Source organism: Gymnoscopelus microlampas (genome assembly GCF_963454915.1).
Source record: "Gymnoscopelus microlampas genome assembly, chromosome: 22".
Classification (NCBI taxonomy): domain Eukaryota; kingdom Metazoa; phylum Chordata; class Actinopteri; order Myctophiformes; family Myctophidae; genus Gymnoscopelus; species Gymnoscopelus microlampas.
In genome coordinates, this window is record NC_139959.1 from 1,334,079 (window position 1) to 1,347,221 (window position 13,143).

The window sequence follows — 13,143 nt, forward strand, 5'->3', positions numbered from 1 at the left end:
ATGTACAGCCAGTGGTGGAAAAGGTACTCACAAATTTTACTTAAGCATGTTCTAATCAAGCAAACACTTCTGGGGTCATTCTGGTAGTGTCTGGTATATTTCACAGAACATCTTGTAAAATGTTGGCTTTAAAACTAGCAATGAAACATTTTTAGCTGCGAATCAGTGGTGAGCTATACGTTATAATAATGGATGCAAGTTAATCACATATTCAGTTGCGTTGTGCTTATTTATGATGGCCAACGTGAAGATTGGTCCGTTTTACAATGGCTCCATCTAGTGGATTTACTGGAAAGATACATGGCTCTTTGTGGAAAGCTGCTTCCTATTTGCTGCTCAGTGCTCACATCCGGTTTAAAGCCCGCCCACTGTATCCGGTAACTTTCACACGCACTTTTACTTGGCATATTCATGCAGCACCGTTTCCGTATCCGCTCTAGACCCGGACCGGATCAGCGACCTGCAAAGTAAATCGATCAGCTCAGTCTATTTCATGAGGACGTTCATGTCTTCTAGACCAATTATTTGTTTACCAAAATTGAGACTGGATGCACAGGCACCAACCCCCTCTTGTGTGTTGGCTAGTGAGGCGCGTCCTAGCGAGACCTGACTGATAGAATGAGTTTCATTGCGCGCATACTGGTTCTTATCAGTGTGACGTTAAGGGGATATAGTTTCGATTTCGTCCAGTGGTGAGACTTTTTTTTTTGTCCGGTGGTGAGACTGACTGGAGGCATAAACATCATACCGACAACAACTTGCAACAAGCTGTTATAAGGAAATTACATTGGTAGGAAATACGATTTGTATGGGTTTAAAAACAATTCTCAGTTATCTTCAACCATTTAGATATCTATAATAATACTATAACTTCTGCGTGTAGCTTACTTTTGAGAACATTATTGTTGTAGTAAGGTGTAGCTTGATTGATTGATTGATTGATTGATTGATTGATGTACTTTATTTAGTAAGACATGAGAACAACAGTACAGGGAAGTACAAATTCACAATACGAGGTCTACTAAACTGGAAGAATCATTAAAGCACTTGTTTCAAATGAGTTCCCCACGCACACAAATCATGATGACATAAGAGACAGACAGATATACACACTAATATAGAATGTCATACAATCAGTTTACAGGTTACTGGTATGAAGAGTGAAAAATATGTACAAAAGAAGAAAGAGAGAGGGGGGTGGGGTAGGTTAGGACTTGGACAGGGGACATTTTTCAATTGTATAGTTTAGTTGTGAGATGAACCATCTTATTCAGAGTAGAACTTTGTAGAGTTTGTTGTGACTTTTCGTTGCAGGTCAGTGACTTTTAGTTGCTCAGGTTCATTTGGTGGTTTTTCCTGTTACTTGTCTTGGCGTGTGTTATGTGAGAAGTAATCTCTCAAGACCCCCTCCCCCCTTTTTTTGCCGATGGGTTCCACCCAGATTGTCTGAAGAGATATGGGTTACATGTTGACAAAGTAAAGTTGTGTAGGGAGTGTCTACTGTTGAGAGCTGAATACAGGAAGAGGAAGCATACATTGTTTTTATTTATTTATTATAGAGCACTTATAGAGCAAGTCTGACGTAATTTACACATCCTACCTGGGTCGCGGTTTCCCCCCTTCTGAATTCCCATAGACGTGTTTAATAGACCAATTATTACGTTGAGACTGGACGCACAGGTGATTGTTTCATGCAATCAATTCCCAACCTGTTGTTTTACCCCTCGCTTGTAGGGCTAGTGAGGCGCGTCCTAGCGAGACCTGATAGAACGGGTTTCATTGCGCGCATACTGGTTGCACGCATACTGGTTCTTATCAGTGTGACGTCGTCTGTTAAGCGGTCTTATAAGAACTGTGTTCCAAAAATAAACAAATGACCCCGGCGGTTTGACTCTTATGGATATGAAGCATCAACTGACGGTGAGAAAACGATAATGTTACTTCCGCCAAATTAGTTACATTTTCGCCAGAAACAGACTGTATCAAATAAGTGACTGACTATCATAAACGATACAAAACCTCCTCTGACAATATCGCAGAGACAGTTTGTTTATTTTTGGACCACAATTCTTATATGAGACGATTCTATGATGACCCAATGTTATTCTCCATAGAGAAATTACTTTACGAGTACGACCAAGGGGATGAACGAGTGACGTCAGGACTTCTGTACTCTATTTATTTTACAGGTAGCAGACATTGTTATTATTATTTTATGTATTTATTTGACAGGTAGCAGACATTGTTATTATTATTGTATGTATTTATTTTACAGGTAGCAGACATTGTTATTATTATTTTATGTATTTATTTTACAGGTAGCAGACATTGTTATTATTATTTTATGTATTTATTTTACAGGTAGCAGACAAGCAGACATGTAGTGGCTGTACTGTAGAAAGCTTGGTGACATGAGGTAGGATACTGTACGATACAAGGACTGACAATCTGTTAAATATTGTTATTGTCACATAGGCCTACAGTCCTCAACCCTCATCTGCTTTATTGATGCTCTAAAACACTTCTGGGGTCATTTTAACGTCTACTCAGGCTTTTGTGTTTCACCCCAGACAGTGAAACACTAAGTTGCTCATTAATATGTTTTGATATTTGATATTAATTCTATCAGACTGTGTATAAACCCATGATTGTATAACTTCAAACTCCATTTGAACCATGTTAGATTAAATGAAAACACGTGTCCCTGGCCCTTTTCTAACCTATGAACTCAGGTTAGTTTACTGTAGGCTAGTGTACCAGAGTGATTTATACAGTCTATATACATGTACAGTAGTTATAATTACACGAAATGTGTCACTGGTTACTGCCTTTCTGATTAGAGCTACACAGTTAGGGCCCTATCTTATCCCTTATGCATAATATTACTAGCCAGGCCTTTGTAATAAAAAAAAAACCACACTATTTCACTATTTAAAATAGTGAAAATTGTTGATGTGCATCAGCTGTTTTCACTGTTTTAAAACGTTTCTCAAAATAATGAAAAATGCCTAATAACATTAGGCATACTCCCTCCTCCCTCTGATCCATTATAAACTTCACCCAGCACCCTTTAATGGTTCAATCTATGGCCTTTATAAACTTCACCCAGCACCCTTTAATGGTTTCATCTACAGTATGAACAGCTTTTTTGAATTACAAACTAAGAACTTTTATTGAGTCAATGATAATAATGATATCTTTCCTTGTTTGTTTAATATAATTTGTGTAGGAGTTGAACTGCCATCTGGATGATGTCTTTCTTTTGTTCATGTCAGGTATGTTCATGTACTTTATTTCATATTATTTTTAAACTGTTGCAATATCTATATCTATACAAGTGGAACAATAACACATGTTTAATATTGTGAAATGTGCTTTAGCCCAATTGTTTCTGGACCTTTTGTCTGATCTCCTCTGCAGAGAGTAATGGAAGCGCCATAAATATTAAACTCTAAAAAAAAAATGTTTTGATTCATGTCAGAGACATAAATAAACAGAGCTCAGCTTCAAAGAGATCCTGGACCAGCAAGGAGCACAAGTCCTCACCTGTTACACTACATGTTTGAGAAAAAAAGTGACAACATGGCGTCTAAAAGTCAGTCAGCTGTGGAATACATCAAGAACGCCAGAACACAACTGGTGAATGGAGGATTACAGAATATTTCTGTTATTGTGGACAATCTGTATCAGGAAGGAGTGTTCACTGAGGAGGATGTCAATAAAATAAACTCTAAAGATGACTTTAATAAGACAATAACAATACTGGACTGGGTCACAAACAGAGGGGAGGAAGCCTGCTATGAATTTCTGCATGTCATTGAAGAAGTAGCCTCCACCTCCATGCAGAAGAGCAGTTTCGACCTACACCATTGGATCAGCTGCTTTTTTTTCATAGATGACGTGGAAATCACCTATTCTAAAGGTACGTACTGTGTGTAAAGGAAAAACATAAGTATTTAACACTGATATGAATTGAATAACTTTTTGCATGGAAAATGTGAAAATAACGTGTAGTTGCTAGAGTGTTAAAATATAAAAGGAATATAAATAATAAATAATATAAACCTGAAGCCACTTTATCCAGCATCTCCTACAGTCTGGTACATAGACCTCTCAGGGAAAAAGGTCTTCCTCCTAGAGGCGTTGAAACTCCAACCAGAGAAAAAAACAGTAGAGCTGACAGACTGGTCAGATGAAGAGAGTGAAGTGAGGATCTTCCTTCAGTGTCTACCCTACATCTCACAACTCAGGTTAATTTGTTTCATTTCATTTAATATTTGTTTAAATATAAAAGCCTCATTACCTTCAAACAATATTTTGAAAATAATGAGTTAAGGTTTCAACTTGGTGTCAATGTGTTAGGCAAGTCATATAGGCAAACATTTTCAAAACAATCAGAAAATAGATCTACAAGCTCACAACACATCATGAAGCAAAGCGTGAGCTTGTAGATCAGCTATTTTCACCATGTGAGACGTTGAATGATTAATTATGAAATAGGACTTACGTGGTTGAAAGGGATTGATTATTTGTAACTCTTGTGACTTTCTCTGCATCAAATGATACACTATCTTTCGTCACAGCTTGGTTAGTCTTTATAATAGTTTTAGAAGATGAACATATACACTTGACTTTCTTCTTTCATTTTCCATTGACTCTTTAACCAAACATCTGATGGATACAGTGTTTATTATTGTTTGTTTCCGTTTATTAGTTAGTTTAGTTAGTGTATTTGTTTCGGTCATGGTTTAGAAGAACAAACATTGAGCATACACACATTTGTTTCTGTTTGTGATGCAGATATCAATATTTCATGTTGGTTTTCATTTAAACTGTTGCAGTGTTGGTGATGGATGGTCAGAAATGTCAGCAACAACCGAGATCCTGGGGAAGCTCATCTGTGAAGCAGCAGAACAAGAAGTAGAAACAGGAGAGAAGATTCTGGAATTGTTGTATTCTGTGTGTAATTACAAAACATTCCCCTTTATTGACTGGGTTGATGATTGTAAACACAGGAAGTATCAGTGTGATGTACTACTGGGCCTATGCTCCTATGTGAAGAACTATGAGACTCAAACATGCATAAGTGTTCTTCCAGCCTTACAACCAGTTTACAAGGCAGGTCCTACAGTCTGGTCCATAGACCTCTCAGAGAGAAAGGTCTCCCTCCTCCTAGAGGTGATGAAAGTCCAACTAGAGAAGAAACCAGTAGAGCTGATAGGCTGGTCAGATGAAAAGAGTGAAGTGAGGATCTTCTTTCAGTGTCTACCCTACATCTCACAACTCAGGTTAATGTGTTTACTTATATATAATATTTGTCTATATATAAAAGCGAACCTAAACACGCCCCCACGGCCGTCTAGAGTGACAGCGATTTGTCCAAACACGCCCCCCACGGCCGTCCTCTTTGAAAACATAGGCTAACGCAGTTATATATCAAGGCGATGACGTGACGCAATTATCTCTTCTGGACGATAAGAAAATCGTCCGGAAGAGAAAGGGGGAAATGATGAATGTGAAAGGCAGCAGCAAACAGAAGAATGTTTTAAAAGGCGATCTAAAAGAACTAAGAGTGGCAGCCAACGTGGCGTTTATGTAATATAAATATAATAATTGCGTTGCGTCATTGCCTTGATATATAACTGCGTCAGCCTATGTTCTCATACAGGGCGGCTGTGGGGGGCGTGTTTGGATGCATCGCTGTCACTCAAGACGGCCGTGGGGTCGTGTTTGGGTTCAAGGGGCACGGCCTTACTCATGAGTGCGGCGTAATTTGGACACACGTATTATGAAGTGTAGCGTTGAGCTTGTAGATCAGCTATCTTCAGCTATCTTCATCACGTGACACCTTCCAATGAAGTATGAAATAGGGCATAAGTGGTTAAAGGGATTGATTATTTGTAACTTTTGTGATTTTATCCCAACATCAAATACACTGTCTTCATAGCTTGGTTATTATTTATGATAGGTTTAGAAGTTAAGTATATCATACACTTTAAAGTTTTGTAAATATTTTATGTTGATTTTCATTTAAACTGTTGCAGTGTTGCTGATGGAGGGTCAGGAAAGTCAAAAACAACCAAGATCCTGGGGAAGCTCATCTGTGAAGCAGCAAAACTGGAAGAAGAAACAGGAAAGAAGATTCTGGAATTGTTGTCTTCTGTGTGTAATTACAAAACATTCCCCTTTATTGACTGGGATGATGATTGGGAACACAGGAAGTATCAATGTGATGTACTACTGGGCCTGTCCTCCTATGTGAAGAACTATGAGACTCAAACAGGCAGAATTGTTCTTCCAGCCTTACAACCAATTTACCAGTTAGTTCCTACAGTCTGGTCCATAGACCTCTCAGAGAGAAAGGTCTCCCTCCTCCTAGAGGTACTGAGGCTACAACCAGAGAAGAAACCAGTAGAGCTGATAGACTGGTCAGATGAAGAGAGTGAACTGAGGATCTTCCTTCAGTGTCTACCCTACATCTCACAACTCAGGTTAATTTGTTTCCTTTCATTGAAGTTTTTTTTTTAAAGATAATGATGTATGATTTATGATCTCTTATGTATTTAACCACTTTAAACCTGGTGGTCCTATTTTGGGCATATCATTATAGGCAAACATTTCCAAAAATAGCTGATCTAAAAGCTCACAAAAGCATCATGAAGTGATGTGTTGTGAGCTTGTAGATCAGCTATCGTCATCACTTGACACCGTCAAATGAAGTACTGTATGAAATGGGGCTTAAGTGGTTAAAAGTGATTGATTATTTGTAACTTTGGTGATTTTATCTCTGCACTAAATAATACACTATCTGTCTTCATAGCTTGGTGATTCTTTATGGAAGGTTTAGAAGTTTAGTACTGTACATCATCCACTTTAAAGTTTTCTTTCATTTTGCACTGACTCTTTAACCTGAAATCTGATGGATACAGTGTTGACCGTTTCACTTTATTGTATTATGTTTATGATACAGAGATCAATATTCAATATTGGCTTTCATTTAATCTTTTGCAGTGTCGCTGATCGATGGTCAGGAACGTCAGAAAAAAACAAGTTCCTGGGGAAGCTCATCTGTGAAGCAGCAGAACGGGAAGAAGAAACAGGAGTGAAGATTCTGGAATTGCTGTCCTCTGTGTGTAATTACAAAACATTCCCCCTTATTAACTGGTATGATAATTGGTACCACAGGAAGTATCAGTGTGATGTACTACTGGACCTATACTCCTATGTGAAGAACTATGAAATTCAAACAGGCAGAAGGGTTCTTCCAGCATTAAAACCAGTTTACCAGTCACTTCCTACAGTCTGGTCCATAGACCTCTCAAAGAGAAAGGTCTCCCTCCTTCTAGAGGTGATGAAACTCCAACCAGAGAAGAAACCAGTAGAGCTGAGAGGCTGTCAGATGAAGAGAGTGAAGTGAGGATCTTCCTTCAGTGTCTACCCTACATCTCACAGCTCAGGTTAATTTGTTTCCGTTCATTTAATATGTGTCTATATAAATAAAAGCCATCCAGATTTAATATAAAGATAATCAGGTATGATTATCAAATATTATGAATTATGAACTGATTATTTGTCACTTTTTGTGCGCTGAAACAGACAAATATAATTTAGAATTTTATTATCCTATTATAAATCTATAAAATGGAGAAAACTGTCAGTATGTCCTCAGTCCGTCTCTCAATCTCAGTGGGTTGACCGATCGATCTGAAATGGCACATGGGTATTGATCATTGGTATACTGTATGCCAGGATCTAAATTTGATTGTCAAGTAGCAAATTTAAGCTGTTTATTAGTATTTCTGCCATGGGCTATGGGATCTGTACACAGTAAAATCTTGAGTGTTCATTTAACTTTGAGACAAATGTAACCAAAATACTATATATATCATACACTTTAAAGTTTTCTTTCATTTTCCACCGACTCTTTAACCTGAAATCTGAAATACAGGGTTGACCTTTTTATTGTATTCTATTCATGATACAGAGATCAATATTTAATGTTGGTTTTCATTTAAACTGTTGCAGTTTCACATGGTCAGGAACGTCACAAACAACCAAGTTCCTGGGGAAGCTCATCTGTGAAGCAGCAGAACAGGAAGAAGAAACAGGAGATAAGATTCTGGAATTGTTGTATTCTGTGTGTAATTACAAAACATTCCCCTTCATTGATGATTTGAAACACAGTGCACAGGGCAGTGATATGAAGACAGTGATGCAAGCAGGTTCCCTGGCTGGAGCCCTGGGTGGAGGGCTGGACCTCAGTGAGACCAGACTAGATCAGAAGGCCTGCAGATGTTTGGCCCTGGTTCTGGAACACTCTGAGGGACTGACAGAACTGGACCTCAGTCACTGTCAACTCACTGACCAGCTACTAGAGACCCTGATCCCCCACCTGCACAAAGCACAAGTCCTGGAGTGAGTAGTCTTATAGGATTGTGTGTGTGTGTGTGTGTGTGTGTGTGTGTGTGTGTGTGTGTGTGTGTGTGTGTGTGTGTGTGTGTGTGTGTGTGTGTGTGTGTGTGTGTGTGTGTGTGTGTGTGTGTGTGTGTGTGTGTGTGACCATGAGGTACTAAACTATTCCTTTGTCCTTTCTCTTCCTTGTGTTGTTGTAGTCTGAGTCACAATAATCTCACTGATGCTCTAACAGACAGATTAGTCCAGCTGCTCTTCATCAATACCTCCATCCAAACTGTACGGTGAGTGGAATGGACTTGTGTTTGAATATGTACATTATTAATATAATAATAACTTATTGTTCTCAGTTGTGTAGATCAGTCATCAACATGGTTTACACACATCATACCTGTTGAATTAAAATGTTTCATCCTTTGATGTCTTTCCAGACTCTTCAACAACTGCTTCAAGGACACAACCCCCTTCCTGAAAGACGAGCGCTTTGAAATGGTACTCATTGTACTTTTCCTCATTGTTCATGCTTTATATTTATTGCAAGCAAGTACGATGAGGTCCAAGCAGCAAGCACCCAATGTTCACATTCACTAATTTATTTATTTTTAATACCTTTTAATACCACATTGAATGCAATCTAATACCAATTTCATGATAATATCTGTCAAAGAATGACAGAATATCAAATAGGGACAATAATGCTTACAATTATTTATTAAGTACATGAATTTGACATTTATGTCCCAGCTAATTTATTAGTTTGACAACATTTACATGGATTAAAGTTCTCAGTCACTATGAGGGATTTCAGTCATTATTATAAGATGAAAGAGTATTAGGATCAAACTAGCAATAGGAGAACATACACTAGAATTAGTGTTTAGAATTATTATTATACAGTAATATACCAAACAGTATAATTCAACATAATACTGTGCTAATTGTTTAGGAAATAGAGCTCTAGTGTGGGAGGCTCCTTTTACACATTTCACTAATTACAGATTGGGACTAAATGAGATGTTTGACCCTGGTTACGCTTGCAAAACGCTTTTGATTGAGAATTGGTGTCAAAAATCTAAAATATTAAATTTGGTTAAAAAAAATAAAAAAGGAAAGGTTTTCCCATTTGTGGCTAAGTGTCTAAGTGAAAGTGCTTTTGTCTCTGTGTTACATAGAGGGCTCTCAATATGCGATTCGGATTCAATATTGTGGTAGATCAGACAATGTGTGCGTGGTTTCTAGTTTCTTCTTATTTTATCAAATAGGGCCCCCCACAAACAAAGCCTACATGCTAGAATGTTCATCTACTGGTAGAGTGGTACTGAAGCAATAAATGTTAGAACATCAGCAGAGAGTCAGGAATCACACAGTCAGTCGGCCGGCAGGGAGTGACTTTTTAAAGAGCTGGTGCTGTAAAACAGCCTTATTTGGTTCATATTTATTTATGTTTATTTAATATCCATGATTTGATTAGATTTTCTCTGTTCTCTTTTTTTTAGAATCGGATGAAGAAGAGGAAGAAGATGGAAGCTGATTCTGATCATGATGATGAAGAGACATCCACAACACCATACAGGAAACGGCTTAAAGGTCACTCATACCAAGATTCTCCACAGGAAATAGTTCCACCCTCTGTTGCCATTGTATCCCCCCATCCCCCCATGTTGCCTTCCCCATCCGTATCACAACAGGCCTCCCATCATTCCCCTGAAGAAATGCTATGTGACACCGCCTGTGATTTCTCAACCACAGACCATCCTGTTACAGAGTCCACTGTAAGGAAGGGAAAATGCAGCTCCCTGCCTCGTTCTCACAGCTTACCCTCACTGAGCCAAAGTCCATGTGTAGAGAACAAGGCAAGTTTCAGAGCAAAGCGCTCCCACAGTTTAAATGATGTTACACTACTGGACAAAACACAGAAAATGACACCTGACATCATTGTTGTAGAAAACAAGGAAAGCTACTGGTTCCACAGCACCCAAGCAGGACTGTTCCAATGCAGCGTGACCGGCCTGGTGTTTAAGATGAAAGCAGAGACAGATGTGACTTACAGGACAGTCCCTTGGAACCGAAGGCTTCAAGCCCAGCTCGGCAAGAGGCCTGCAGGACCACTGTTTGACTTAAAATGTCCCCTGGGGTCTGTGTGTCAGTTACACCTTCCACACTGTGAGATCCTCTCCATGGGTGGAGGCAAGTCCTTGTATGTTGCCCATGTGATGGATGAGGGCGTTGAGCTTATCAGGCCTGATGCGATCACAGAATCTCATGTCATCATAAATATAACCGGATTTTCGCCATATGGTCTCATGATTACAGGTGTAAAAAAGTGTGTCAAAAGTGTCAAATCTTTTTTCAACAGTCCAGCCCCCAATCCCCCCAGTCCTATCCATGTAGATCCTATCCCTGCAGATCCTATGCCTGTAGATCAGATCCTTGTAGATCCTATCCCTGCAGATCAGATCCTTGTAGATCCTATCCCTGCAGATCAGATGCTTGTAGATCCTATCCCTGCAGACCAGGTCCTTGTAGATCCTATCCCTGCAGATCAGATCCTTGTAGATCCTATCCCTGCAGATCCTATCCATGTAGATCCTATCCCTGCAGGTCCTATCTGTTCAGATACTATCCGTGCATTGGCGTTGCTGTTTTATACGCCACCAACTGATGATAATCCCCGTTCAATCCTGAAAGTATTGCTGCTACCGGGGAACGTTGTGGTGCGTGAAGTGCTGGAGGAAAGGAAGAGCATACATGGAGAAGAGATTTACATTGAAGTCCCTCCCTGCAAACTAATCCCAAATCAAGAATACACACTCTCTACTTCCCCTCAACACGATTCCATCGTAATTCAACCAAAGAAGACAACATTTGAAGTGGATGAATCATCCTATACAAATTACATGCCAACATTTAACGTGAACTTTTTGGAAAGGTTTAGGGATGATGTTAGGCTGCTTCTAAAGCCCCTTTCCCACCCCCAGGAAAAGCCTGTTGTAGAGAGTAACACCTCAGACTGTGCATGGGAATGCTATGTACCCCTGTCAGCTCCTGCTTTAAGAAGACAACAAGTTGAGCACACACTGAGTCATGAAGTGAAAGACAGACTGTTTTCTGTGCGGTGCAGCTTCATCGACAGCATTTCAGCTCCCAGTCTCAAATGTGTCGTGGACAAACTTTTCGATAAGAGGATGCTAAATGAAGTTGAGCGGGAGACGGCCGAAGAGATGCAGGGGAGACGTGAAAAGGCAACTTTTGTTATCGATACAGTGAGGAAGAAAGGAGATGTTGCAAGTGCAAGCATGATATGGATTCTCTGTGATATCGACCCATTCTTCTCTAGATGTCTTGGTTTGGTGTAAAACTGTACAGATGGACTTAAAAGTCAACGTCCTGCCTTGTTTTTCTTTTCTTTCCATAAGGGTCTATTTGGTTACATTTGTACGCTCTCTGAGTTACAAATAGATGAATGAACACGTGGATTGTAGAAAGAAAGCTGGATCTACTGTTTACCCACAGCCAAGTGACTGGCAGGCAGCCCTCACTGGACTACGGCCTACGATCACAGGCCTACTGCCATGTCTCAGTGCCCAGAACCTGCACTGAGTTTGTAAAAAAAAAGGCCTTCCCTTTATTTGCCTGGAATGACCTCTGAAAAAAAAACTAGGGTTTTATTGCTTGATATAATTTTTGTTGCACCTTATTGTCTAATATCATGCACAGTATTACCTGCTGCTATGTTGACGTACCTCATGTCTAATACAGTAGGCTATTAGCCTACAAATTAATACCGCGGCACGGACACTGGTGCGTCAGTCCCTCCGCAGTTTCATTAAGGGCATGATAGCCTATTTTCATTATTACGTGACACTTTGGCTGAGATGGCCCGCTGGCAAACACAAGGGACCTAATAATTCAGCTCTAAATGGAACTCAACTGATAGCCTAGAAAATAAATAAAAAACGGTGGAATCTACATCATGTCTATATTATGCATAGGCTACAAGCAATACATCGTTTGACATTTATTTTTTATTTTTTATATTATGTGTTGACAAATGTTGGGCACATATATATTTTATTTGAGGTTTGCCACTGTTGTAATTGATTTTGGCATGAAGAATAAAGCATTCTAAAGACATACGCACATTTCAGCCCTGGTAAGACAGCCTCGGGGCTGACCTGAGAACGTGCGCACCTGACGCACAAAACACAGACCAAAAAATCTTTATGAATCCGACTGCAGGTGTAGGATTTGTCCTAAATGCCAGTACGTACAAAATATGGTCGTAAATCCCTTTATGAATCGGGCAATGACACAAAACCATATCTGCTTCACACCCATGAACCTGCAAGCAATCTGTGGTGAGTGAAGTATACATTCACGCCACCCAGACAGCCCTTTAGTAATTCATATGACCTTTATTTAAGTGAGTCCAAATTAGATTTTTAGAATTTCTTACAAGAAAGAACTACAACATTATGTGTAGTAATAAAATAAGTACATTTTATTTAAATAAAAGCTCTTTTTTTGACTAATTAAAGAGGTTAAGTCACACTTTCCTGTCTACATGTCATACCTGCTTCAATAGTGAAATCCTGATGTAGGTCTGGAGAGACAGAGGAAGTATAAAGACAGGCTTTGAAGCTTCATCAACAAGGACCAGCTCACTGACACATCTCTGGTGTCTCTGTTATTTTATAGAAAATGTATTACTACACCATAAAATCGAGAATG

General features: G+C 39.3%; 1 protein-coding gene across 4 annotated transcripts; it reads left to right on the forward strand.

Moving 5' to 3' along the window:
* Positions 1-661: 661 nt before the first annotated feature.
* Positions 662-12,142, forward strand: LOC311038843 (uncharacterized protein). 4 transcript variants are annotated; one of them, XM_084048450.1, is made up of 10 exons: positions 2,079-2,189; positions 2,362-2,416; positions 3,230-3,275; positions 3,482-3,922; positions 4,085-4,250; positions 4,842-5,294; positions 8,026-8,415; positions 8,613-8,696; positions 8,844-8,904; positions 9,909-12,142. In XM_084048450.1, exons 4-10 carry the CDS (start codon positions 3,559-3,561, stop codon positions 11,766-11,768), a joined length of 3,378 nt encoding a protein of 1,125 aa, XP_083904576.1. In that variant the 5' UTR covers positions 2,079-2,189; positions 2,362-2,416; positions 3,230-3,275; positions 3,482-3,558; the 3' UTR covers positions 11,769-12,142. The 4 variants fall into 4 exon arrangements, with proteins under 4 accessions (XP_083904577.1, XP_083904576.1, XP_083904579.1 ...); XM_084048451.1 differs by lacking the exons at positions 2,079-2,189; positions 2,362-2,416 and adding an exon at positions 662-790; XM_084048453.1 differs by lacking the exons at positions 8,613-8,696; positions 8,844-8,904; positions 9,909-12,142 and adding exons at positions 6,045-6,491; positions 7,012-7,457 and having other exon boundaries at positions 4,842-5,288; positions 8,026-8,136.
* Positions 12,143-13,143: the final 1,001 nt, after the last annotated feature.